The sequence below is a fragment of the Phyllostomus discolor genome, chromosome 3 (genome assembly GCF_004126475.2).
Source record: "Phyllostomus discolor isolate MPI-MPIP mPhyDis1 chromosome 3, mPhyDis1.pri.v3, whole genome shotgun sequence".
Taxonomy (NCBI): Eukaryota; Metazoa; Chordata; class Mammalia; order Chiroptera; family Phyllostomidae; genus Phyllostomus; species Phyllostomus discolor.
Window position 1 is genome coordinate 6,176,480 of NC_040905.2, and position 25,625 is coordinate 6,202,104.

The 25,625-nt window shown below is 50.0% G+C and overlaps 1 protein-coding gene across 1 annotated transcript; it reads left to right on the forward strand.

The window, feature by feature from the left end:
* The first annotated feature begins 1,843 nt into the window (after window positions 1-1,843).
* On the forward strand, window positions 1,844-22,982 carry HMGCS1 (3-hydroxy-3-methylglutaryl-CoA synthase 1). The gene is made up of 11 exons (XM_028515512.1): window positions 1,844-2,103; window positions 7,585-7,643; window positions 12,923-13,380; window positions 13,697-13,822; window positions 14,336-14,500; window positions 16,510-16,675; window positions 17,475-17,645; window positions 18,120-18,226; window positions 19,215-19,340; window positions 19,568-19,731; window positions 21,259-22,982. The coding sequence occupies exons 3-11, from the start codon at window positions 12,933-12,935 to the stop codon at window positions 21,346-21,348; spliced, it is 1,563 nt and encodes a 520-aa protein (XP_028371313.1). The 5' UTR covers window positions 1,844-2,103; window positions 7,585-7,643; window positions 12,923-12,932; the 3' UTR covers window positions 21,349-22,982.
* Window positions 22,983-25,625: the final 2,643 nt, after the last annotated feature.

The following is a 25,625-nucleotide window of genomic DNA, read 5'->3' on the forward strand; positions in this document are numbered from 1 at the left end:
TACTACTTGGCAGGACATTTAGAAACGATGTCATAAAACACATCTTACCATGTGTTAATAATGCATATTCAAGTATGACACTGACTTCACTCTCCTTGTGTCCAACTGTAGCTCAAAAAAAAAAAACCTTGCAGAATAAATATAGGAGGAGTATGTATACTTTGTCCTCAATTGCATGGCCATATCTGATACTTGTGGAGCCTGGTATAATCTCCTGTATTTTACAGAATCTCAGAGGCTTGTTTTTTAAAATTCAGTTGAGCCGTTCTGTATTTAATTACTAACCCATTTTGTTACCCATGGCTTGGCTTCCCAATGATCAACAACCATGCTCACTTTGTTTCAAGGAAGATGGATTGGATCGAAAAGATAGTCTGTGCCTGGTGGAAATGTCCTGTTGTACAAGATGATCGTCCTCATGACCATCGGGCTAATCATTTCCTATTGTGTACTCCTGGAGCTGGAACTGTGCGCCCACCCTTTCTTAAGAACAAAGCTGTGTCTTCTTTCTTACGTTAGCCCTCAACTGCCTCTCAATCCTTTCTAAGAGGCCCAGGATGTTTAATCCCTCTCTCAAAATTGCTGTCGATCACACTTGGGCTGTGTCTCTCCCTTTATCACCTAGTTACTCTCAGAAAATATGAAATGGCATTGATTCTGGAACAGAATGAATGTCACGGGCAACACTGTGGGGAGAAAACCATTAGCGAGTGCTCCTCTCCCCTGGAAAACTGAATGCCACTGCTTGTTCCATCGCCCATGTATGTTGCTACTTTGCTGCCGGGAATGTCTCTCACTAGATCAGTATCTACAGTGGATAATACATTTTCTCGTAACAGCAGTTACGTGATGCATAGAACCATCAGTGACCCTTTATCAGCAGCTTCCAAGCTCAGAGGGTGAGAGATACGAACAACTCTGAATCTCCCACGGCCCCCCCCACCAGAGCTAAGTGTTGGGATTTCCCAGTCTGAGGAAGAGAGGAGGCAGAGTCTCATATAAGGTCCTAATTGTCCTCCTTTGGATTCTCCCAAATAGCATTCCAGTGATTTCATGGGGCTTGACTTGCTCCCCTCTGCTCTCTGGGGGCAGTCCCTCGTCTGTGGATTCCCTACACTGAGAACCGCGGGGTGTCTTCCTTTGTCCAACAGCCTTTGATCTGGCACCTACAACATCTCAAGCTCAGAAGATGCGAGTGGGGAACAGGCCCCACGGAGCCCCTTTCTCCGAGTGCATGGGCTCGCAAAGATCCCAGAGTCAGGGCCAACTCCCCTTTCTGTCCTTGCTGGGGTCTCACCCCAAACTAGCTTGTCTTGGGTTTAGTTAGGAAGGACTGTCCGACTAGCAGTCTCTTAAAAAGTCAAGGTGGCTTTGAATACGGGTGACCACATTGGGTATTTATTTACAAATCGCATATTTGGAATATTTTCGGATTTACACATTCTGGGTGGCGTAATCTGCTCCAGCTCGTAAGGAAGGCGCACTTCGCAGCTCGGGAAACTAGAAAACGTTAAGATTGAACGTAAAACAAGTACTTCACCGAGCTTACAGGTGAAGCCGAGCTCTGGTTGCTAGGCAACCTGACAGACTCTCGGCGAGGACCAACTTGCCTGGCACACTTGACCATCTCTCCCCAGCGGTGGGACGCGCCGGCCCCATTGGCCCCCGTCTCCTCTCGCTCGGCCCCCATTGGACGGAGAACCTCTCAGTCCGCGCCCGTTGGCTCTGGCCGTCTCGCGCCGCTCTGTCATTGGCAGGCCGGTTCTCGGGCCACTTCACGTCACTCTCTCACCCCACTTCCTCTGCCCTCAGACTTGGACTCCGCCCCTCCTCCCGCCCTCCCATCCACGAGGGAAAGATTTAGCGAGCTCCCGCCTCCATCTTCCTTCTGATTGGAAGAAGCCGGGCTGCGGGGCGGGCACTGCCGGCCTAGTTTGCCGGCCACGATTGGCTGCTCGAGCCTCCGCCCCGCCTTCCACCGCCTCCCGGCGGTGCCGGAGTCGGGAGGCTGGACGGCTATAAAGCGGGTGGCGAGGGCCGGCACCGCACCCTGCGCCTTCGTGGCTCCCGTCTTCTTCTCTGCCGCCACCCGGACACCTTCGGGTGAGTGGCCCGCGAGCGGGGCCGGCGCTGGGCTGCTGAGGGGCCGCGGGCGGGCTGAGGGCCGGGTGGAGGAGGCGCCCTTGACTAGGCCCGAAGGAGCTCGGGATCGGTGCGGCTCAGGACGGAGGGAGACCCGGCCCCGGGGGCGGCCCGCCGAGAGTCTGGTTCGTGCGGGGCTCCCCCCGCCCCCACCGCGGGACCTGGGGGGAGGAGAGGCCGGGACCCTGGTGCGGGCTGGCGAGCTGCGGAGGGGAGAAGGCGAAAGGGCGTTGAAGGTTACGGTTCTAGTGTTCCAGTGAGCCCGGAGCTGGCGGTGCCAGCGCGGGCAGGGGTCCTGACCACCGCGGGGGATGGGGCGGGGGGGGGGGCATCAGGAGCGGCGAGAACGGAGCTGGGCCGCCGGGGCGTTCCGGAGGCCGGGGTAAATAAAGGTGGACGCCGAAGGATGGGGAAGACCGCGCTCAGGTGGTAGGTGTCCGGGGGTGTGTCTTCCTGGCGGCGCCGACGGAGGGGAAGGGAGGTGGGAAGGAAGGTGGGCAGCCCGACTTCCCGGTGCCAGGGAGCATCCCAACGGCGGCGACCCAGCCTGGCCGAGCCCTCGTGGTCCTCACTGCTCCGACGGTGCTCGCCTCGGATAGCACAGATGCCTGCCTCCCCCACCTTCCCGCCTCCGGATTTTTTGTGCCTTGGTAAAAAGGAAAAGGTTTCGCGGCGTTCTGAAATCCTGCACCTCCCTCCTGCTAACAGCTCCAGGACTAGCCTGACCTGCTAGGATGCCTTAGTGAGCAGGCGGGCCCCCACGAGCCTTCACACACAAGGACATTTCAAAACCAGGTTCATGGAGTCTCTGAAAAAAAAAAAAAACAAACCCAAAAAACAAAACAAAACAAAAAACCAAAAAAAAACCCGTATGTCCTGCCTCAACCAGCGGTCGAGAGAGGGTTGCTCAGAGCCACGGTACAGGAGGGATTGGACCACAGGTAATGAGGGGTGGCCCCTGCTTGTCGGGCTTGCCCTGTGGCCTTGGTCTTGGGGCTTCACGGGCTCCTTTGGGTGCTCACCGCTGCTGCGGCCCTTCCCTGCCGATGCTCTCGCCCAGCGCTGCAGCCGTGTGGTGTGCTCTGCTGCTGCCGAGTAACGTTTGCTCTGTTTCAGGGATGAATCAGGAAAAAGGATCACAGGGAAAATGACCAGATTATGACAAGTGGAAGAGCTCATGTACTTAACAGATTTTCCCTTCTGAGATAGAGTGTGGACTTCCATTGCACAGATTGTGTTAGAAGGCAGACGGAAGGTCCTTACCAAGTGTCTGTGCCAAATGTTTCCTTGTAGGTTGAGACATCTAAGAAGCTTGTGTTCTTTCTTTGATCGAAACTTTAAAAAACAATTCACTTATTTTTGTATGGATAAGAGGAGCAGGAATAGCATGGCTTATGGGAGGGGAGTAAGACATCCTCTTCTTTGTGTCTGTCCTTTGTAGGTTTCTCTTTTAAGTGTGTAAGTTTGACCGATTTGCAATTCTAGTTCAGTCTGATTCTGCTGTAGTCCGTAACTCCAGTTCTCAGAAGGTGTTTCCAATGGGGGGAGTTACACAGATGTTACATTCGAAGCCATGGAAGGCCACGTCATCTGTTAGGCTAATTCCGGATCTTGTTTTTGATCCTGTCCACTTAAGTATTCCTCCAAAGTGCTTTCGCATCCCGTTTCTCTTAACAGGGATCGATTTTGAGAACTTCTAATCAAGAGTTTAGATAGCTTTTCCCATAGGAAATGCAAAACCCCGATATTGATATAATGTGTTTCCTGGGTAGCCTAGAATGATTTAAAATCATAATCCAGTGGAACGGAATGTGGGGAGATGGGGTTGGTTGTGGGTGGAGGAGCCTGTTGGGCTACATTTCAGAATCCCTATTTAATTTCATTTAGGTATGAGCATAAAGTCTTATAATTTTATGTTGGGTTGCAAAAAACAATTATAGAAGGGTGTGGTATTTTTGTTTCTCGAGAAGGTGGTATAGGGTAAAAAAAATTGGGAAAATATTACCCAGCCTAAAGGAAGCATGGTAGGACTCAATTCTTAACCATCTATTCATCCTGATGCCTGGCACGTGACGATGCTCACTTGCTGTCTTCTACCGACCGACTGAGTGTAGTCAGAGCAGTGGGGGAGAAGCTAATCTCTCAAACTCCCAGTCTTTGTTTTTGTAGGGTTTGTGGTTGGGGGTGTGTGCGTGTGGGAATGGTTGTAAGACCCACAGATGGTCTCTTCTGATTCTGTTTCAGCTCCTTACATTTTTCAGGTTAGGGCCTGGGAGCAGTTGAAACCTATTATTTGCTTTGAACAACAACAGTAGAAAGGCAGTTTTCTGGACACCGGTGCTGCAGCCTATCATAAAAATGATAGCAAAAAGAACGTGCTAGTGAGGGCTGCCGCAAGGACTTGCATCTACAGGATTTGTCCCCTAGTTGTTGTAACTCCACATTCGGCCACTTAAAAAATGGCTGTTGAGTGCCCTTTATTCCAGGGTCTCAAAGGGCTTTCAAAGAATCGAGATACAGTCCCTCCCGCAACAGGAGTCTAGGAACCCAGTGTGGATAAGAAGGTCGCCCATAGTTTGTTTGTTTGTTTTTTTCCAGAGCAGAATATAAAGACTTAGGTGTGAATGACGAGCCTGCTCTAGGGTGCATGGCCCTGATTAGAAAACTAGGAGATCTCCCTGGAAGAGGTAGCTTACAAGAGGGTCTTGAAATATGAACAGAATCTCTGATAAGCAGAGCAGTAACTGGGTGGGGGGGGAGGGATAGGCAGGGAAATCCATGTTTTGTGCTTGGAGAACTAGACTAGCAGCGTGTACAGTGTTGGCAAGGCTTTCTTAACAGTGTTTTTGCCTCCTACTCCTACGGTGGGAAGGCAGCTTATTCCTCAGTGCCCTGGATTTCTCTCCTGTAATGGTGAAAAAGATCACCGGGTAAAACTGCCTATAGGTTACCTTGTACCAAGATGTGTGCTGGGTGAATTTCTCCGCCTACCTGCCTGAGTCTGGGCTAAAGGGGAGCCGGAGGAGGAGGAGGAGCAGGAGCGTAGAGCACCCACTGGGCCCCAGCAGAAAGCTGCAGAGCAGGAACCTGGCTGTCCCTGGGCAGTCCCGACATTCTTCAGTTTTCACCTTTGCCAGACTCATTGCCTCTCAGGAATCTCCGCACTCGCGCTGTAGCAACCTGCCCAGTGGCTCGTCATTCTTTAACTTCGTCCTGACCTGCGCTGCCCCACTCTGGCACGTGCTCTGAGAACGCCTTCCTCGGGGAAACAAGCTGGCGTGCGGGAGACTTGGCAGTGCTGTTGTAGTCAGTCAGCAGAGAGCTCCTGTAGCCCGGGCGGAAGAGGATGGGGAGCCTCACCCCTTTCCGATGGGCTCCCCCCCACCCACCCACCCAGTGGAGTGGCAGTGCCGCCTGCACTTGTTCTCCAGGCCCCGTTCCCCTGCAGCCTGAGGAGCACAGCCGCCCTCTGGGACTTGGATTTCCCCGTCTCCCTTTGCCCCGGTGCCTGCTCTCCCCATCCCCCTCTCTCCCCCCTCCCCCTCCCTTTCTCTCTCCTCTCTTCCCTTTCCCCTCCTCCCCCTCCCCCAACCTTCTTGCCCAATGTATGTATTTATTACTTTTTGAATTTTTATAAGAGTTTATTTTAGCCAAACTGATGATGTACTTGGGGGTGGGGGGCAAAATCTCAAATGCACTCCTTCCTCAGTTAAAATAATCAATCGTGGAAGAGGGTGACTTGGCGGTTGGAGGAAACTCCCTTGGCATAAATAGTGTCAGTGCGTGTACATACATGGCTTCGAGAGGAAACACTGCTGTTGCTGAAACAGTCTCAGCGTGCAAAGGGAAGGGTGTTTTTCCCCACCAGTGAGAACTGCTCTCCATGGTCTGCTGAATTTGCACATTATGAAAGCGTCACTTGAGATAATAAAGATCAAAAAGTAGTGTTTTTTTCAAAGTATGTATTTAATGCTTTAATCAAAGAGGGCTTTTTGGAATGTAGTCTTATTTTTTCCTGTAAAACTCAGGATTTATGTATTTTGGGAGGCGAGGGTAAACAATGAATTAAAAGGCACTGAGTCTGTAAAGAGCTCTTAAATCACGTGATGATGTAAAGGAAGTAAAGCTTTAACTAAACAGCATCTCATTGTCGTCTCTGGGCCGGTGCCAACCTGGCCAGTAATTAGCACAAAGGAGACTGCCAGCTAACATCGGAACTGTTGTCTCAGGTAACAATCCTACGCAACAGGTGGGCTGCAGGAAATGCTGCGGGTCACCACATAATTTAAACATTGATAAAGCTTGATGTTTCTTCTCTTGATCTAGCAAATGCTTGTCTTGAATACGAGCAGTAAGGCGGAAGTCACTCTAAAAGGTTGTAGAGGGTGACGGTGGTTGAGTTGAAAACTAGGAGCATAAGAGCAAATAAGTGGAGATAATTACATCTTGTTAGGAAGACAGGCATTTTGTTTGAAGAACGCTGAGGACTAGGATAACAGGCAATGTGTTGGTCCGTTTGGCCTTGGCTGGGTAGCTCAGTTAGAGTGTTGTCCGGGTACCCCAAGGTTGCGAGTTCAGTCCCGATCGGGGCACATAGACAAGAATCAGCTGATGAATGCATAAATAAGTGGGACAACAAATTGATGTTTCTGCCTCTCAATACAGGAAATTTTGTATTGGTCCTTTCTGTTACGAAGCATTATTTGCATATTTTGTCTTCTCAACAGTCCCTCACGGTGAGCTGGGGACGGCAGGTATTAGCTCCATTTTACAGATGGGGGAATTGAGGCTCGGTGAGGCACAAATTATTGTTAAAGCCACAAACTCCTAAGTGCTGAGCAAGCTCTTGAATGTGTAAAGTCTCTTTACTCTGGAAATTTGCTAGCCCAGTACACCTTACCTACATTCCTTTCTCTCTCTTTTTTTAAAAGAGTTTGATTTGTTTATTTTTTGACAGAGGGGAACGGGAAGAGAAAGAGAGGGAGAGATACATCAATACGTGGTTACCTCTCATGCCCCCCACTGGGACCTGGCCCGCAGCCCAGGCATGTGCCCTGACTGGGAATCGATCCAGTGACCCTTTGGTTTGCAGGCCGGCACTCTGTCCACTGAGCCTCACCAGCCAGGGCCCTTTCTCCCAATTCTTGAAAACCCAAATTTAGTAAAGAAGACTACAACTCTCCCAGCATTGTACTTGCTTGAAAGCCTGACCATGAACTTCTGTCAGTTCGCTATCAGGATTGAACCTACCCCTGTAAGAGCTAATAAAATAAGGGGGGGGGAGTTTCATTTGTAAGCTTTAAGTACTGTGTTGTTCTAAGCAAAGTCAAATTCTGTGGTACATAATGTAATTGGACCAGGAAATGTTTATTTTAACTCACTTTGAATTCGAGCCACTATTTGTTTATGACTTTAAACAGAGTTCTCATTTGAAATTTCTAGTGCCTGAAGGAGGACACACTGACAGACCTGGAGACTGAAGTTCATTGTCCCTCACACAGGTAAGGGGTGTTCCCCTGAACGGAAGGGGGAGTTTCCCCCCCCCCCCCCAGGGCAAACAGCCACTCCTCAGCCCCGCCTGTCCCGGGTGGCACCGGGAGGGACGCAGTCGTGCTTCCGGAGCCCAGCTGATTGTGCTTCCCTGGCGAATGGTTGAAACCTAGCACTGATTTGCAAGTTAGAGCTCACTCACAAGATAATCAACTAGAACCACACACATCCTGTACTCAGGAAGAGCACTGGGAAGCACGGATGCCCGTAGCGCCTTTTAGGTTACACGCTCAACGGTGCGTAGCTGGGCTACGGATGGAGTTTCACCGTTGTGTGAGATTGGGCAGTGATTGTCAGTGCTTGAAGCAATAATCTGATTACTCACTTATGATTCTGCTTTTGTGTGTGTGTGCATACTTCAGTATTATAATTTCCCACGATTATTACCGACTTGAGAAGGCTAGGAGAGATTCATTCATTCAACATTCAGCTTCTGCCATAAGCCAAATGCTGGGGTAGGTACCGCAGACGCGAGGATGAATAAGACACAGTTCCTGCTCTCTGGAAGCTTTTTGTCTAGTGCAGAGAGGCTGACCCTAAGTAACAGAGAAACTTGACAAAGTCTCAGTAGCATCTTGACAACAGTCAGGGGTGCGTTTTGGAAAGCTCAGTGGAGTGCAGGCGGAGAACTCACGGAGGAGGCTGGCAGCAGTCACCCGCCCAGGGGTGAATGCTGAAGTCCCTCCCTTCCCCGGCTGCGGGGCTGGGCGGGGGCTGCGTTCTAGGCTGATCTCCCTGTCTGTCCCAGTTCTCCCTCAGGCACAGATTTTAAGTTCTCAGTGCATCCTCTTGGCCCCTACTGTGTCCTCCCAGGAAATCAGACCTGGAGCTCCCTTTGTCTGCCGGGAGGGGTGGGCCTTCACGTTAGAACAGACGTGAGTCTTTTATTGGTGTGTTCTTGTTGGAAGGTAGCTTTGAAAGGTTTGCAGAATTGTGGTAAAAGTGTACCTTTACCCTCCTCTTTAAACAAATTTACGTGTTTTATTATAAAAACAGAATCCCCATTATCCTGCTTAGACTTTTTCTTTATTATTATGAGTACAATGCTCTGAAAAATAACAAAGTACCTTTTTACCAGCAAAAGATTAAAAAGACATGCAGATAATTTGCTAAACTGTCAGATTTTAAAACTATTCTATTTAAAGTTTTTTTGTGATACAGAATAGTGAATTAATCAGAAATACCCCATTCTCTGAGATTATGTGATTATACTTAAGGTGCTTATTTTTGAGGTTTTAATATGCACATAATTCGATGACTTATGGGCTAAGGGGAGATACCATAACTCGAACATCTCAGATCTTTAGCTAGGCTTTTTTTTTCCCTTTCTTTTTCTAATTTGTAAGTGGCCTTCTTCACAGAATATTTAAGAAGACAACGTAAGAACATACACTTAATAGGACAGTTAAAGATAAACATTACAGATCAGAAACATAAACTTTCTGTTGTTTTAAATGCCATGGAAGCTAATTACTTCCCTGTATTTTTCCTCTTTCCCTTCTTAACCTTACTCTTCCTTAATTTTAATCAAAATCTAAATATTTCACATTAGATGGCTTTTTACCAAGAGTATAATGAAAACTTAGCCAAGAGAATGAACAATATTGACTGAGTTAGACAATGTAAAAAATGTTTTCCATACCAAGACCAGGTCCTTATTCAACCTGATGTGTGTAGGCTGTTTTAGTTTAGCTACATTTGTTTTCCAAATGAAACAGTTTAAGAATAACAGCTTATTTTGTAAGTGCCATAATACAAGAATTAATCAGAGCTAGTCAATGACCATAGGTTAAGGTACATACAGATTAATTCTGGAATAAAAGCCTGACATTAATGGCTTGTTACAAAGTGGTTTATACCTTCAGAAGGTGATATGTCCCCATCCATTTTATTTCCAAAAGCCCTGCAAGCCGCTGGGCCGGGCAGGGGAGGTTACACTGTCTCCATCGTGTTTAGCACAGACTAGAAAGTTGAAAAGAACCCAGAGGGGAGCCTTGTGGGACAGGCTGGGAAGGTCGGTAGTTCATCCTCCTGCCTCCGCCCTGGTGACCTAGAAGGCAGCTGGTAGGAGGGGTTCCTCTCCTAAGTGAATGGACTGGTCATTGATTTACTTGGTGCTAAAACCCAGGATCGATTTTTTTTTTTTTAAACACTGGTTGTAGAGCTCTTTCCTGTGGACTGTGCAGAAGACTTAATCTTATTTTTGTTTTTCTCTAAACTCAGAGTCTGCCCGGTGACCTATTACATAGTCCTTTATCTCCTCATTTCAACTTCGGTGTGGCGAAGTTTCGATTATAAGTTGACGTGTTGGCATGGGCATGGGCGAGGAGGAAGGTAGAGCGAGGTGGAGACTTGCCCCTCTCTCTCTGGTCACCCCGAGTGTCCAACAGGGGGCCTCCCGGGCCGGAGCAGCAGAGGCTGCATGCTGGGCGTCACCCCGGACATTCCTCTTCCTGACGTCTGCTCAGTCACAGTTCTGCCCGTTTGTTGCTGCTTCCATGTTTTTGGAAGGTGTTTCTTCCTCACCCCTTAGGCCCTGCAGGTCATGCTCTGTATCTAGTTCATGACCAGCGTCTCGCCTGGACTGCTGCCTCAGCGTCCCCCTCAAGTCCGTTTCCTGCACAGCGCCTGCCCCTGGAAAGCAGGGCCCTCAGTGAGGAGCACGCTTGACATGTGTGCGCGTAACTGAAGCAAAAACTCCGTGAAAAAGATTCTCACATTTACCATGTGCTGTACAGTCTGGTATCTTCTGGGTTTTAAATTTAAAAGTGTGTTGTTTGTTCTCCACGGACTTGATTCTGGAACTGGACAGACACTCATGTGAACACTAAATAGGACCGTGTTATTCCTGCTCTCAGTTCTCTGACGGCTGCTCAGTGTCTTCGCGGTCACGCTGGCGCCCCCATGTCAGCAGGCCAGCGCCTTTGTGACCTGGGCAGTCACCAGGTAGACCTGCTCACTGAGCTCCTCACTGGGCCGCACGCTTCACGTCAACAAATTAGTGACACGTTTCACGGTCCCTTGGAGGGAGCGTGCCTTTGTGCGTGCTGTCCGCCTTGCCGAAGATCTCCCACCACCCTCGGCTTCTGCAGCGCTCGGCCGATCGTGCTGCCTCATTCCTAAGACTCAGGTCGGCAGCAGGAACCAGGCAGCCTTTCTTGCCACCGTCCCCGGGCGGCCACGTAGTTCTCCAGCCAGAACGTGACTGGCCGTGTTGTGTCTCGCTGCTGTGTCCCACTGTCCCACGGGACTGGGGCTGGGTGAGAGGGCAGGGCCCTCTGCTCTGGCACTCACCCTGATCCTTGGCAGGGAATGTGTTTTCATTGCTTGGGTGAAAAAAAAGTGAATACGCTTCTAGTATTTAGAAGGAAGATTCAACAGATACTCCTTAAGGCCTTTGACTTAGATTATGTGATTATACTTGAGGTGATTATGTTTTAGGTTTTAATGTACACATAATTTAATGACTTACGGGCTAAAGGTAGACATCATGGTTTAAGGACATCCTTTCTACTTGCGGTGTTCTCTCAGGATTTCAGCAGCTCACTCAGCGAGGCAGCAGTCTGTAATTTCGTTTTACCTAAGACCGTTCCAGAGTTTGCAGAGCGGCAGAGGACAAATAACACAGATGCAGAAACTGACTGTCCATTCTCGGGGTCAGATTAGTGGTGCGTTGGCAAATGCTGTGGAAGGTTAGCGAGGCAGTGTGACCCGGGTAACGCTCGTAAGCCAGGACCTTTGTGTCACAGGGGAGCTGACAGTCTGCCACTTAAGCAACAGCATCCTACGATGGGACACCTAAAAAGGAGATTGAGTTGCAGAGGTTAGATATGGAAAGGATTTTCTCTCTGAAAACAAGGACCGTGCCACTCCTCAAAGCCTGACACCTACAGTTCTCCGCCCCTGGGCCGTCTGGGCTCTGCGAGACCCCTGGTGGCAGTGCTCCAGCAAGATCGGGAGGAGGAAGGAGGGCCCCCGTGTCCTCGTGGGTGGCAGCAGGCTGGCCTGGGTCTCTGGGTCCACCTTGGTGGCAGAAGGGCTGGTGCTCGTGGCTCCGGCAGCTCTAGGAAGAACGGGGGCTCGAGACATCTGAATGACCACTGCCCTTTGCTCCCGTGGCTTGGCCTGCGAGCCTGTGACCATTTCCCTGTGTTCAAGTCCCTCTGTTTGAAGTGTGTAGAATAGTTTCTGTTCTCCTAGTTAGTACAGCCTCTGAAGAAATCGAGGCTCTGATAGTTTATGTGGCTTGCCCATAAGCACCCAGCAATGGTCTTGAGTGGCTAGCACTTTTTTTTTTTTTACTGTTAATAAGTGTATCTAAGACACAACTGTAAGTATTGACAGTGTGTCCAACCTTGTGGTGCCCCTTTAAAAAGAGAAGGGATGGTTTTAAGAAGCGTTATCCCAGAATTAGTTGCCATGCTAATAATGTGTGAATTACCACTTTTCAAATTTAATCAGATCTTTTCCCTAGTTTAGAAGCTAAGTGATACCTTGTGGTTTTATGATCATTTATTACCTATACACTAGCTGTAAAAAGTATAGAATAATGACATTTGACCCTGTGATAGGCTCTGGGACTTGGGACTTGTCTTTGCATAAAATTGCAGTCATTTGGGTTTCTGGGTAGGGGGTTTCTTTGGAAGGATAGGATAGGATCACGTATCAGTCTGTGTATAGATTGGTAGACTTCTACGGTGTGGCTTTTCTACTTGCTGGGTTGTTTAGGTTAATAGAGAATACAGTATTGTTTGATCTAACAATTTGTAAAGTCCTGTAAAGTCAGTAGCTGTGAATAACCAATGGATCTGTAATGAAGGACTGACTGACTTATTTAAACTTTGGGTGGCCAGAAATACATCAGGTACTTCCGGTTTGTGTGCTGTATTACTAAATTGCCATCGTATTTCATCTTACAGTTCTTTACAACATGGCACAATCTTACTTGAGCTTCCTTTACTTCTAATAATCAAATTATAAATCTATAAACCTGTCTAGTTTTGAGTAAAGGGCAAGCCTTTCTGAAAGATGATAATTTTAAATAATGGTACTTAGTTCTTGCATTAGTGGCTACTTCCCCGTACTTGAATTTGACTGCCTTGAGAAAACATACTATACTTAGGAAGTAAACTAATATTTTAGGTGGTAGTCGAACTCTTAATGGCAGTTTCTCAAGTTTGAACTTGACAATTTATAACAAAACAATGTTTCCCTATTTTTCTTTCTAAAGCTCTTTCACCATGCCTGGGTCACTTCCTCTGAATACAGAAGCCTGCTGGCCAAAAGATGTGGGGATCGTTGCCCTGGAGATCTATTTTCCTTCTCAGTATGTCGATCAAGCCGAGTTGGAGAAGTACGATGGCGTAGATGCTGGGAAGTACACCATTGGCTTGGGCCAGGCCAAGATGGGCTTCTGCACAGACAGAGAAGACATCAACTCGCTCTGCATGACTGTGGTTCAGAATCTGATGGAGAGAAATAACCTCTCCTACGACTGCATCGGGCGGCTGGAAGTGGGCACAGAGACGATCATCGACAAGTCCAAGTCCGTGAAGACGAACCTGATGCAGCTCTTCGAGGAGTCTGGGAACACGGACATAGAAGGGATAGACACCACGAACGCCTGCTACGGCGGCACGGCCGCCATCTTCAACGCCGTGAACTGGATTGAGTCCAGCTCCTGGGATGGTACGTCTCTGCTCCCCCGAAACACTCCTGGGAGACGGGCGGGCCCCGGCGACCTTCGCGTCGTTGCCGTGTGCACACGTCACCACTTGGGCTTGTTGGCATGCACGCAGGAGGATAGCCATGACTTTCAGCTCTCCTGAATTACGAATTGGTTGTCTTTGTCATGTACAGTCATTATCTTGTCAAAATTCAGCCAAACATTTTCTTTCTTTACCCAAGCTGGAAAGCGTATTCTGGGGAAGATGTAACTCTTCAGTCTCCACATGTAGTATTTACTGCGTGGGTCACCTTCTCTTGTGCTGACGCTGTTTTTCAGGACGGTACGCCCTGGTGGTCGCAGGGGACATAGCTGTGTACGCCACAGGGAACGCCAGGCCCACAGGCGGGGTCGGGGCCGTTGCTCTGCTCATCGGGCCAAACGCGCCTTTGATTTTTGAGCGAGGTGAGTGTTTGGGAAAGTGGGTTTTGGTTTTGTTTCGTTTTGTTTTGTTTTAGTATAATATGCTGATAGAAGCTAGTGCTGACTGCGGATTCAGTGCAGGCACTGCCTGCTAAGCACTTCATGTGCATCATCAGGTGCAGTGTCCCTAGCAGTTACAGGAGGCCGGTGACGTCATCCCCAGTCCGCAGAGAAGGGAAGTGGGCGTGAGTAGTCACCGAAAGGAGTCACTTACGCGTGCTCACCTCGTCACTGGCAAGTTTGTTCTCAGTCCAGTAAAGCAACTGTGGTCTCCCAGTCAGATTATGAAGCTCACACGGACATGCACGTCCAAGGAGTCGTAGGCCGGTTATGGACACGGTTGTTTCTTTTCCATTGCCTGTCGGCTCCACCTTGTGGTTTTTATGCTGCCAGTGGCCAGAGGTGACTGGTTAAGGAAGGCCCCCGATAATGCCTCCTAACCTACAACACCCAGAAACAGAAACCCATGGACACCTGCCCTTTTGGTTCTGCTAGGACTGCGTGGGACACACATGCAACACGCCTATGACTTCTACAAGCCAGACATGCTTTCGGAATACCCCGTGGTAGACGGCAGGCTCTCCATCCAGTGCTACCTCAGTGCCCTGGACCGCTGCTACTCCGTCTACCGCAAAAAGATCCGTGCCCGGTGGCAGAAAGGTGGGTTGTGCTTTTCCTTGGCCTGGGCTCTGGGGAGGACGAATTGCTGGGTGCCTTCAGTGGGCGTCCTTCGTCGGTGTCCTTTATTTCTTCCTCTGGGGGGAGTGGCTTAGAGAGGGGACAGTGCTGCTGCCTGGCTTCTGGGGGTTTGTCCGGCCTTTGCTCCATTTCCCGTCACTTTTCCCACTTTTCATATGCAACTGGCTGGCGCCCATCGGGCTGTGGCCGTGGTGTTGAATCCAGAGTGGGTGGGTTCGGTACCTTTCCAAGACCATGCAGGCCCTTTAAGCCGAGTGTCCTGAAAATCTGGCAGTTTCCTCCACGGTCCCAACCCCCACTGGTTTTTACAGCCAGGAGTTACGGGGATTTATCCTCCCAGTGCTAGAACCCTGGGCTGTTCAGCCTAGCCCAGGGCTGGGATCGCTCGCTCCCAAGCCATCCCTTCTGGTTTTTAGCCACCGCATCTGAATGCGGGATCATCTGTTCCACTGCCGCCTCTCTGCACCACACAGTATGTCTCCCGAGCCACTCCTCCCACCTCTGTGGCTCCGCCCCTCCAACCTTCTGGGTGAATGTGGCTTTAAATCTTTGGTTGTCAGACTGCCCATACAGCTTGATTTTCTGACAGTTCTGGGCGTTACTTGTTTTGAGATCTAGTTGTAATTCTCTTTACGGCTGCTCAGGGAGGCGAAGCATGTGTACTCAAACCTCCATCTTGACTGGAAGTCCCCATGTTTGCTTTTATAATGCCGTCATCTTTAACCCCGAGAAAGTTCATCACTCCCCCCGTGCCCCGTCAGTGGTATATATTTTTTAATAGTTTTCAAAAATCTGCCACAGAGCTTTTTAGAATAGGCGTAATATAATATTAGGCACATGCTTTAGGACACTTGGTTAAATAACAAGGAGTCTGTGTCTTTGATGGCCACTCCAAAGAGTGGCGCACTGCACAGTGTAATTTGATTACAGACGTCGAGACAGTTGCATCATGGCGTGTTGTCTACGAAACAACATTCCGACAGTCAGAACTTCAGTAGAACACAGCACACAGCTTCAAGGGTTCAAGCACTGCTCTCTGGCCAAGTAAAGACTGCCTACAATTTGTTGATGTATTTTGACTGGACTGAAAAATAGATGTAGTTGCTTAGTTCTTCGGGATATGACATATCTTTTCCAGAATGAAACTGGCTCAGCTAAGAAAGTTCTGAGGTACAGAGAAGGACAGTGTTTGAGTCAGTGCTGTTGAAGCACAGTGTCATGCACACAGTGCTTTTCCCATTGTCCACCTTTGCTGTACAGAGGGTGTGGGAGGGGATTGAAAACCGATATTCAGAAACCTCATGGCTCTGGATAAGAAGCATCCTTGCAGTATGTAAAATGTCACATATTTTATATGTAACATCATGTGTCACTTGAGGATATGCTTATTGGTTTTAGAGAGAAGGAGGGAGGGAAAGAGAGAAACATCAATAGGTTGCCTCCTGCATGAGCCCCAACCGAGGACTGAACCCGCAGCCTTTTGGTGTATGAGATGACACTCCAAACAACTGAGCCATCCAGCCAGGGCATGATTTTTTATAACTTTATTAGGACCCAGAGTAAAAAATACACTATCAGCTGTGCGTGCTAACTCAAATAAAAATGTCATTAAATTACTTATCCATGCTGCAAATTGTGCGGTGTACTTTCTACTCTGTTACATTGAAAAGAAAAACCCTCTAATTTTTTAAGATAAAAAATAAAAACACTGGCCCTGACTCACTAAATTGATTACATAATCCACTTAACAGCTTGTGACTCTTACCTTTGCAAAGCAGTACTCTCTGTCCTTCCTCTGGCTGTCTTGTTGATCACATTTTAAACCACAGGGATTTTTCACTGTACAGTGTATCAGTGTATTTTTGGTTGCGATTTAAAGATATAAAAACATCCTAGCCCTGTTCAAAAAGAAAAACTCAAAAGTTGGTGGCTTATATGAGTTTCTTAACATCTTTGGATTTCTTTTCCAGAGGGAATTGATAAAGCGTTCACCCTGAATGACTTCGGCTTTATGATCTTCCACTCCCCCTACTGTAAGCTGGTTCAGAAGTCTCTGGCTCGGATGATGCTGAACGACTTCCTGAGTGACCAGAACCGGGACAAAAACAGTGTCTATAGTGGCCTGGAGGCCTTCGGGTAAGAGGTTATGACCTTTTTTCCTTCTTTTGTATCTGTTAAACTCTGGTTTGTATAGTCCTGAAAGTTTGAGAGTCAGAAGGACCTTGGGAGTGACCCCGTCTGACCTGTTTGTGTCATCAGTGAAGAGACTGAGTCCCGGAGGGGCGGCGGCTCTGACCCGCAGGAGTTCTGTGGGCGTTTCCACTCAGGCTTTCTGACTCCCTCCTGTTCTCGCCCCGCTGTCACCGCAATCACGCTCCCTGCGAGTGCCCACATTTAAACAGCCTCTGCGGCCCGGGCGCCCCAGAGCCACCCTGCGCCCTGCCACAGTCAGAGTCTGCCCCTGTGTCGCCCCCCCCCCCCCCCCAGCCTTCCGCTCGGAGGGCTCCCTGGCGTGCCGCGCCTGCCGGGCTCCCACTGTCTCTCCTGGCCTGTGCCCCTCTCCGTCTGCTGAGACTCTGCTCCGCTCGCAGACCCGGCTCCTGTAGCACAGTAACTCTTCCAGCTGAGTAGACACTGTGGGCTTCAAGCAGTGTATTTTGTTTGGTGGCAACAGTGCGCTAGTGGGTTCATCGACCCACTACCATCAAGTTGTCTTAACCTGATTATAAAAACAATGTGAGGAAAGGATCGTCTGTCTACAACTGCTGTGTCTTCCGTAGCAGTTAGTGTGCTGCCACTTGGCCTTTAACACGGAGCCATGAAAAACAGAGTGATGCCCGCCTGCAGGCCGGAGTGTTAGCTGGGCACACGATCTGATGCTGTAAAGAGGGTGTCTTTGGACACTCACTAACACCGCCTGTGACACACTTTTCAGGGACGTTAAATTAGAAGATACCTACTTTGACAGAGAAGTGGAGAAGGCGTTCATGAAGGCCAGTTCTGAACTCTTTCACCAGAAAACAAAGGCATCTTTGCTCGTGTCGAATCAGAACGGGAACATGTACACGCCGTCGGTGTACGGCTCCCTCGCCTCTGTTCTGGCACAGTGAGTACCGGTTCAGCTCCCTCCCCCCCCCGCCCGCCCGCCCCGCACGTGGGGGCTGCTGGCGTTCTGAGGCCAAGTTCGGCGCCAGGCCACAGGACCACAGGTCACTTCCGGGCTCTCCAGCCGGTCGCCCACTGACTTGAAAGGGTCTACGGGGTGAGGCTGTGGTTATTCCCGAGCACTGACTGTCCCGCGGGCCTTTCTGGCCACTGGTCTTGTGGTTTCATCATTCCTGACCCACATCCGAACCGTCAGTCCCTGGTTGGCAAAGTCACTTTCGTTACCGTGAAAGAACTCTCACAAGTCCCATCCTTCTCCAAGAGAGGAAAAGGCTAGCTTCCGTCCGCCTGCTGTGAGGGCAAAGCGTTAGGTCAGGTCCCCGGGGCTGCAGGGCGAACTCTTGTTCCCACCTGTAGCTTCCTGCACGTTGCCGGGCGGGGCCGGTCCCTGTCCTGATCGTTCTCCCCGGCACAGGTACTCGCCCCAGCAGCTGGCGGGAGAGAGGATCGGCGTGTTCTCCTACGGTTCCGGCCTGGCGGCCACCCTGTACTCCCTGAGAGTCACGCAAGATGCCACACCAGGTAAACGCCGAGGCCCTCACCAAGAATGTGTTCTGGGCACCTACTGTGGTAACGTGGATGCAGCCAGCTCCCCGGCGGGCACTGGCGTCGGCCCCGCAGATCGGCAGCACGCGCCCTTCCCCCACTCTCTCTTTCAGCACCGCCCAGCTGTGACTTCTCATCTACATATCTGCCGTACCTGGGGAAAGGGCAGGACTGTGTCCGAGTGACAGTGTCTTCTTTCCTTCCTTCCCTCCTTCCTAGGCAGAAACAAATACCAGTTTAAAGACTTCCTTTCATCTCATGTTTTACTCACATAGTCAGGGAAACAGGAAGGGTATCTACTTAACGCAGGCAGCTTTTGAGCATTTAATGATTGAGTCTGATCACATGAGTGAATCATTTCTTTTTGTTTGCTCTTATCTAAGTTACCTAGTTTTTATAGCTTTGTGGTCTTGGCCATATTTAAGGAAACTTGTGTGCCTTTCCTGAGCTGGTAGGAGCAAAAACGTAGAGAAAAAGTGATGGTGGACTTGGGTGGCTTTGAAAACTGTACACAGCCCCGGCTGGCGTGGCTCAGTGGATTGAGCGCAGCCTGCGAACCAAAGTGCCACCAGTTCGATTCCCAGCCAGGGCACATGCCTGGGTTGTGGACCAGGTCCCCAGGGGGGCACATGAGAGGCAACCACACACTGATGTTTTTCTCCCTCTCTGTCTCCTTCCCTTCTCTTTTCTCTAAAAATAAATAAATAAAGTCTTTAAAAAAATGTACAGAGGTTATCTGTAGTTTCAAACCCCACCTGCCCGCTGCTTCCTAACCCGCTGCCACCAGACAGACGGCGTCAGAGGCCGCGGGAAGCTGCCAGGGACACCATCTGTTTACTAAACCATAGCCAGCAGCACTTCTGACAAACAGGAGGAGATTTTTTCCCCATTTGGCAACATTTTGTTTAGGTTTTTGGGCATGCAATTTTTAGTCTTTTAACATTGGAATTATTTACTATTTTAGGGTCTGCTCTTGATAAAATAACGGCAAGTTTGTGTGACCTTAAATCAAGGCTTGACTCAAGAACCTGTGTGACACCAGTGGCCTTTGCCGAAAGCATGAAGCTCCGAGAGGACACTCATCACCTGGGTAAAAATGTTACATTAAACTCAGTGTACATGAATGTATGCCCAAAAGCCTACTGCAAGGCTGTGACAACGTGTCACGTATAAGATAAGGATACCCACGGACCTAGGCTGTATTCAGTCCTCATTCGATGTTGATGAAAAGTACAGGAAAATATGCACCTTCTATAGTCGGTTACCAGATAGTTGTGTGTTATAACTAATTTGTCACACCCTCTGCCTCTCCTTTAGCCAACTATATTCCCCAGAGTTCAGTGGACTCACTCTTTGAAGGAACGTGGTACCTGGTCAGGGTGGATGAAAAGCACAGGAGAACGTATGCCCGGCGCCCCTGTCCCAGCGCCAACACGTCGGACGAAGGGGTGGGGCTTGTGCGCTCCAGCACGGCGGCCGAGGTGAGCCGGGCCCGTTGGGTCTGCTCTGGGGCTTTGGTGGGGTCAAGTTTTCCACCCCTAGGTCCCTGGCCTTGGGGCCCGGACTGAGATTTAAGGACCTCAGTTATGAGTGTCAGATTTAGAGTGATGTCCCACAGGGAACCGGCCTGCCTGGCAATGGCGAATGTAGCCCAGCCCTACTGGAAAGTCTGCAGGCACCGGCCAGCACACAGGAGCCAGGCCCACGGGTCGGCTCTCCCGTGGGGAACCAGGCCTGCATGGTGCCCGGGCTGCTCTGAGGCCGGCTCTGGCTGAAACTCCCTCACCCTGAGTTAAACAGCAAATGCTTACTGCGTATCTTTAAAGTAACTTCTAAAGTCTGTGCAAAACCTCCCAAGGATGGAGTGTAACCAGACCAATCACTCTTATGTTCCCCTCCATGTGCAACATTTTTTCGTTGTTAATCTGTAAGAAGTAGTCGGTAACATCCTTTCCTTTGTTATCCCTAAAAAGTAATCACCTAAAGCAAACCTGAGCACAATGAGTGAGAACCTCCTCTGAAGAAAGCAGGAACAGCCTGCCCAGGCAGGGGCCAGGGCGCTCTCTCGCCCAGAGAGCGGCCGTGCCGTCCCTTGTTCTGCACAGGACTCGGTAGTCCAGGTGCGTTTGCTCACTGCACCCACAGCAACACTCGGACCCCGCCGGACGGAGTCTGCATCCGTGTGCGGGAAGCAGAGGAAGTCGGAGCAAGGCTCTAGGGTTGGGTGCCAGCTGTGCCAGTCTCCAGCTTTATAAAGTCCCGCCCTTGAACCGTCAGCGTTCTGAAAATACCAGGTTTCACTAATGCCGGGATGTAAAGGAAGACGGACAGAGAGAGGCTGTCTGCGGGACGTCTCGGTGTGAGAAGTCTCCAGGGCAGGGTGTGGGGCCTCTGCCCACTGCTCTTGCGGGCCGTGGTCCGGCTGGCCCTCACAACTGACTGTCAGGTGATGACAGCGAGGGCCGTGCTTTGCATTCCTCCTTACGCTAGTCCTTTACTTGTATTTTCTAAGTTAGTCCTTATGGAAGTTACGGTGAGGGCCATGATATCATGCCCATTCTAGAGAGCAGGCTGCAGGTTGTCGAATGACTTGACCAGGATCGCAGCCAGCACCAACCTGAGCACTTGGCCATCCTGAGGTTTCCCAGTTTGTCTGTGCATCCCCGGTTTGGTGGGTGCGGTCGTCTGCTGTCACACAAATCGGGCGGCAGGCCAGGCTTCTGGCGTCTGGGTCGTGAATGTAAAGTGTGACGTGTCGGGCACTGTGTCAGGTGGACCTGGGCCTTCCTCTGTGTCTCGCCGTGGGGATGGTTGTGTGCTGAATTCTCCACAAGGTGAAGAATGGGTACTTAGTTCCCACTGTGAACAGTCACGTAGTGTATATATTTAGCTCACACCTATCCAAAGTTACGCTCTCTGTTCTTCTATTGAAACTTTCATTAGCACTGTGGCTCAAAAAACAAAACAAACAAACAAACCTTGAGACAACGTTTTCCCTTTGATTTCAGCACATTCCAAGTCCTGCGAAGAAAGTGCCGAGACTCCCGGGAACCGCGGCGGACCCCGAAGCGGCTGTCATCAGCAACGGGGAGCACTGAGGACTCCTGTGTGGGGGGGACGCCAGTGGGGCTCGGGGGTGGGTGGGTGTGTGGGAACGGTTGGGAACGGGGTGTCTGGGGCGATATTAAATGATTACATGTTGCTTAACATTTTGTGTGACTGACACGGAGCCCGGGAAGCCACCGAGCTCTCGGGGAGGTCTCTGCTCGGGGTGCCGCGTGCTCCCTGGTGGGGTCTGGCCGCTGCTCCGTGCCGCCGCACCGTGCCGCCGCACCGTGCCGCCGTCGCGAAGGGCTCCGTGAAAGTCCCTGCCCCGCCCCCGGCCGCTCGTGTGCATGAGGCTTCGTTTCAGATGTGGTTCGATGAGTCGTGTGCTTCTGGCAGAAGAGAGGAACCCGTCTTCAATTTTAATTTGTCTGAACGTGGAAGAATTTTATACTTTGAACAAACAAGATTACTGAAAGCACCTGTGACTTTTGAAGGAAGTTTCTAGTTTAGGAATGTGCTTTTACGTGTGATATACACAAACCCCGTTGGGAAGCAGATGTCCCTTTTCTGGACTTTGTACGCCCTGGAGAGAAGAGTTGGGCCGGTGACTCCGGCTCCGGAAGCGGGAATGCGGCTTCAGACCCAGGCCCCAGGGACCGCCGGGCCTCTGCGCAGGGACGCAGGCGCCGAGCAGGCGCCTGCTGCGACGGCACGGGGCGCTGGGTCCCTCCGGAGTCGCCGCGTGCTGGGTGAGGCCGGGCAGCACTGAGGTGCTGCTGGAGCTGGGGCCCGAGGACGGTTGCTCCTGCCATCCTTTGTACCTTATTTCGAAGAATAAATAAACCATTTTTCTGGCTGCCTTTTACAATTTTTAAAAAGGAAGGGTGGGGCAAGGCATCGTTAGGTTACTTCTGATGCTTCCGTGTTAACAAACTCAACTGAAAAGACTGACGACCCAAATTCAAGGTGTATTTTTTTCCTTTTAAAAAAAATTCTGTTTAATGAAAATGCAAAGGTAAAACCCATATTTTTACATACTTTGATCAGCCAAAACGAGTGTTCTGCTTCCAGACCTGGAAGTAGGATCTATCAAGGTTTTCTCAAGACGTTCACCTTAAAAACACTATCACGTGGTGTGAGTGAGACTGGTTAGACAGTTTGTAGATATTTCTGGTGCTGACCTAGGACACGAGCCTTATAGATTGTAAAATAGAGATCGTTGGAACTAATGTACAGAATTAAATTTTTTAAACTTCATTTGCTGTTAAATTCTGTGAAGTCTCGGTTATCTCAAACTTACACAAATATGAAATGTAATGTTTCACATTGCAAGGTAATATGTAATGTAGTGTTTGTAAAATACTCTTGTTTAATATTAACTAGTGGTATCTTGATTTGTACAGCCATAATTTGTTAAAATGATTTCATTTTAACGTCCACTGGTACAGATTAATAATGGAAATTCAGATTTAAAGATTGATGGGAAAATGGTGCATGCAATACTTTTGCAAGTATTGGGACTTTGGTATGTTTTGAAAAGCAATTTAACCTTTGGGTGTCAGAAAATGGATTTTCTCAAAGTCTATTGCCAACAGTGGGCAGTCCTAGTAACACTGGCACAGAGAATTAACTGGACACCTTATTAACAGTGAGGTGAATAACTCTGAATAAAGTTTTAAAGAACCATTTCAGTCATTCGAGTCTTTTTTTTCTCCTGAACTAACATTTAGGCAATAAATCAGCTAATACTCTATTTTTAAATATGGGCATTCATGCCATTTCAGCTTATTCATTCACCAACCCATTCACTTGTCAGCAAACATTCGAAAACACGACATAAGCAAGGCACTCAACGGAAGTCACACACACAGCCATCCCGGACTCGGGTCCTGCCTTCTGGAACTTCCCGTCATCCTGGTGACTTACTACTGTTACACTTCAGACAAAGTGGGTTCCCAACTGGGCAATAAGCATGTGTGAAGTGAGCCGTGCATTTCTATGGAGAGAGTTACTTCGTTTTCCTAGAAACAACCTAAGACCACAAGTTGGCCTCTGAAGACTAAAAGCAACTTAAAAGCCCGCACAGAACTGCCTGCTGTCGGCCGGGCCTCCAGCGCAGGGGCCACAGGCTTACGTGTCCCCAGTGCCCCCAGGGGCTTTGCAGAGAACGGGTGCACGGGTCCTACCGGACGACACACTCTCCAAGGGTTCTGTTGACTCTCAGGATCGTACAAGTTAGGCACTAAACCTAATTTTCCAAAACCGATTGGCTCATGTTTATCACATCATGTCCAGGTTCAATGCCTAGTCATGATTTCTCTCGTTTCCTGGGTCAGTCCGCCGTCCCTTGGGGGCATTCAGAAAAAGGCCAGTGTTCTCCAAGGTCACTTCCACAAACTTTAGAACCCTGACTAATATGGCTTGGACAGTCCTTGCCCTTCTCGGCGGAACCGTTTTCCCACCTCCCGGGGTTTTGTTTCTGTGAACACCAACGAACAAGGCGAAGATGAGTGCCGGGTGATGCTAACAGGAGCGAACAACTGCTTTTGGTCCTCCTGCGACTTGGCTCAAGCGCTTCACCTCTCGTCTGCAGTTTGCAATGTCCTGAGAAACTGAAGTGGAGACCAACACAGCAGGGACCGTGACTTGGGGCTAGGTAATCTTGACACTAAGGTGAATGAATAGAGTAAAATTCCTAGCGACTGCTCTTCATCCAGTCACAGGTTCCTCTTGGTTTCCCCCTAATTGGTGGTGGGAGAAAGCAGATGACCCGTGATCTACCCTCCCTGCCCCCAAATACCGTAAAGGCGGTAATTTGACCCTGGAGATGTGTTGAAAGCCAGCCCTCTGGAACGGCCTGTATCACCAGAGCTCTCACTGGTAATAGTAAGACACGCATTTGCATTTTAAACGTTTACAAGTAAAAACCAAGGAACTCTGTGTCCTATTCCATCATTGTGCAGGCACCAACAGTAAAAAATAACAATTGAAGGTTCTTGAGTGAGTTTTGCAAAAGCTCAAACCCACCTTCACAAGATCTTGTTGCCTGTGGGGTCCGGCTCAAGAGTGGCTTCCACCCTGCCGGCTGGCTGCCTGGCTGGCCACCTGGCTGGCCGTACACCGCAGTAAGCGCTTGGCACCCTAGGCGCCCAATTCCGCATTCAGATGCACGCTGCGGGACCCGTGCCTGCCAGTGCCACGCCCCTCCTGCCTTCTCAAACACACCCAGTGCACTCCAGCCTTAGCACCTTCGGTCCACGCTTCAGAAACCTGGGGCCCCGCTTCAGACCCCCTGTGCCCTGCAGTCTCAAGCAGGACCTCAGAGAATGTAACGCCCCCTCCCTTTGGGCTCCTGCACACACCATTCACTTCGGCCTCACCGTGGTGTGGGACCACCCCCCCCCCCCCCCGCCCCAGAACTCACCTGGTACTCACACGTTCACATCCCGGGAGTGCAGAGGGGTTAAGTCCCCACGGGTCCGCCCTCGACCAGCGGCGGACGCTTGCTAGGGGTAGATGCCTTTCCCGTTCGTCCCTTGGGCAGCCAGTTCTGAGAGGCATTCAGAAGATGCTGCAGAACCAATGACCAGTTTCCTATGGCCATTCAGCGATGCTTGTTTATGTTAGTGTTCGTCTTTTCTGTTTTATGCCGGTGGGTCCTGAATCTTGCAGTCATTTCCCAAGAAAATGATTTGCCTGCAAGCTTTCGTCTCGGGCTCTGCTGTTTTGGACAATTCAGGCTAAAACAGCTGATACCCAGAACAGTCAAAGCAGACCCCCCAAGCTAGGAGGTCAGGGCTGGCTTACTCATCAGTCGTGGCCCCACATCCCATAGCTGTCTGCAGTTGGCAGAATGGTGGCCCCACCCCCAAAGGTGACCATCTCCGGAGCCTGAGAATGTTACCCTGCATGGCGGAGGCAGGTGTGATTAAGGTCAAGGACCTTGAGACAGGTGACTTTCCTAGATGGTCTGGACAAGCCAACCTCATCACATGGTCCTCAAAAGCAGGGAACCCTTCTGGGCTGCGGTCAGCGGTGGCCAGGGCGGGGTGGCCAGAGAGATGCACATGACTGGCTTCGAGGGTGGGGGAAGGGAACCTCGGGCCAAGGAATGTGAGACACGAGTCTAGAAGCAGGAAAAGGCCAGGAGACGGGCTCTCCCTAGAGCCCCCAGCAAGGAACCCGGACCTCACACCACCCTGAGTTCAGCACAGGGGGCCCAGGACCGGCTTCCACCTCGCAGAGCGGCAAGATAATAACCGTGTTGTTCTACGCCACTAAAGCACCGTGACATCCATAGAACACTAAGGAGGCACTGTTGGCGGCA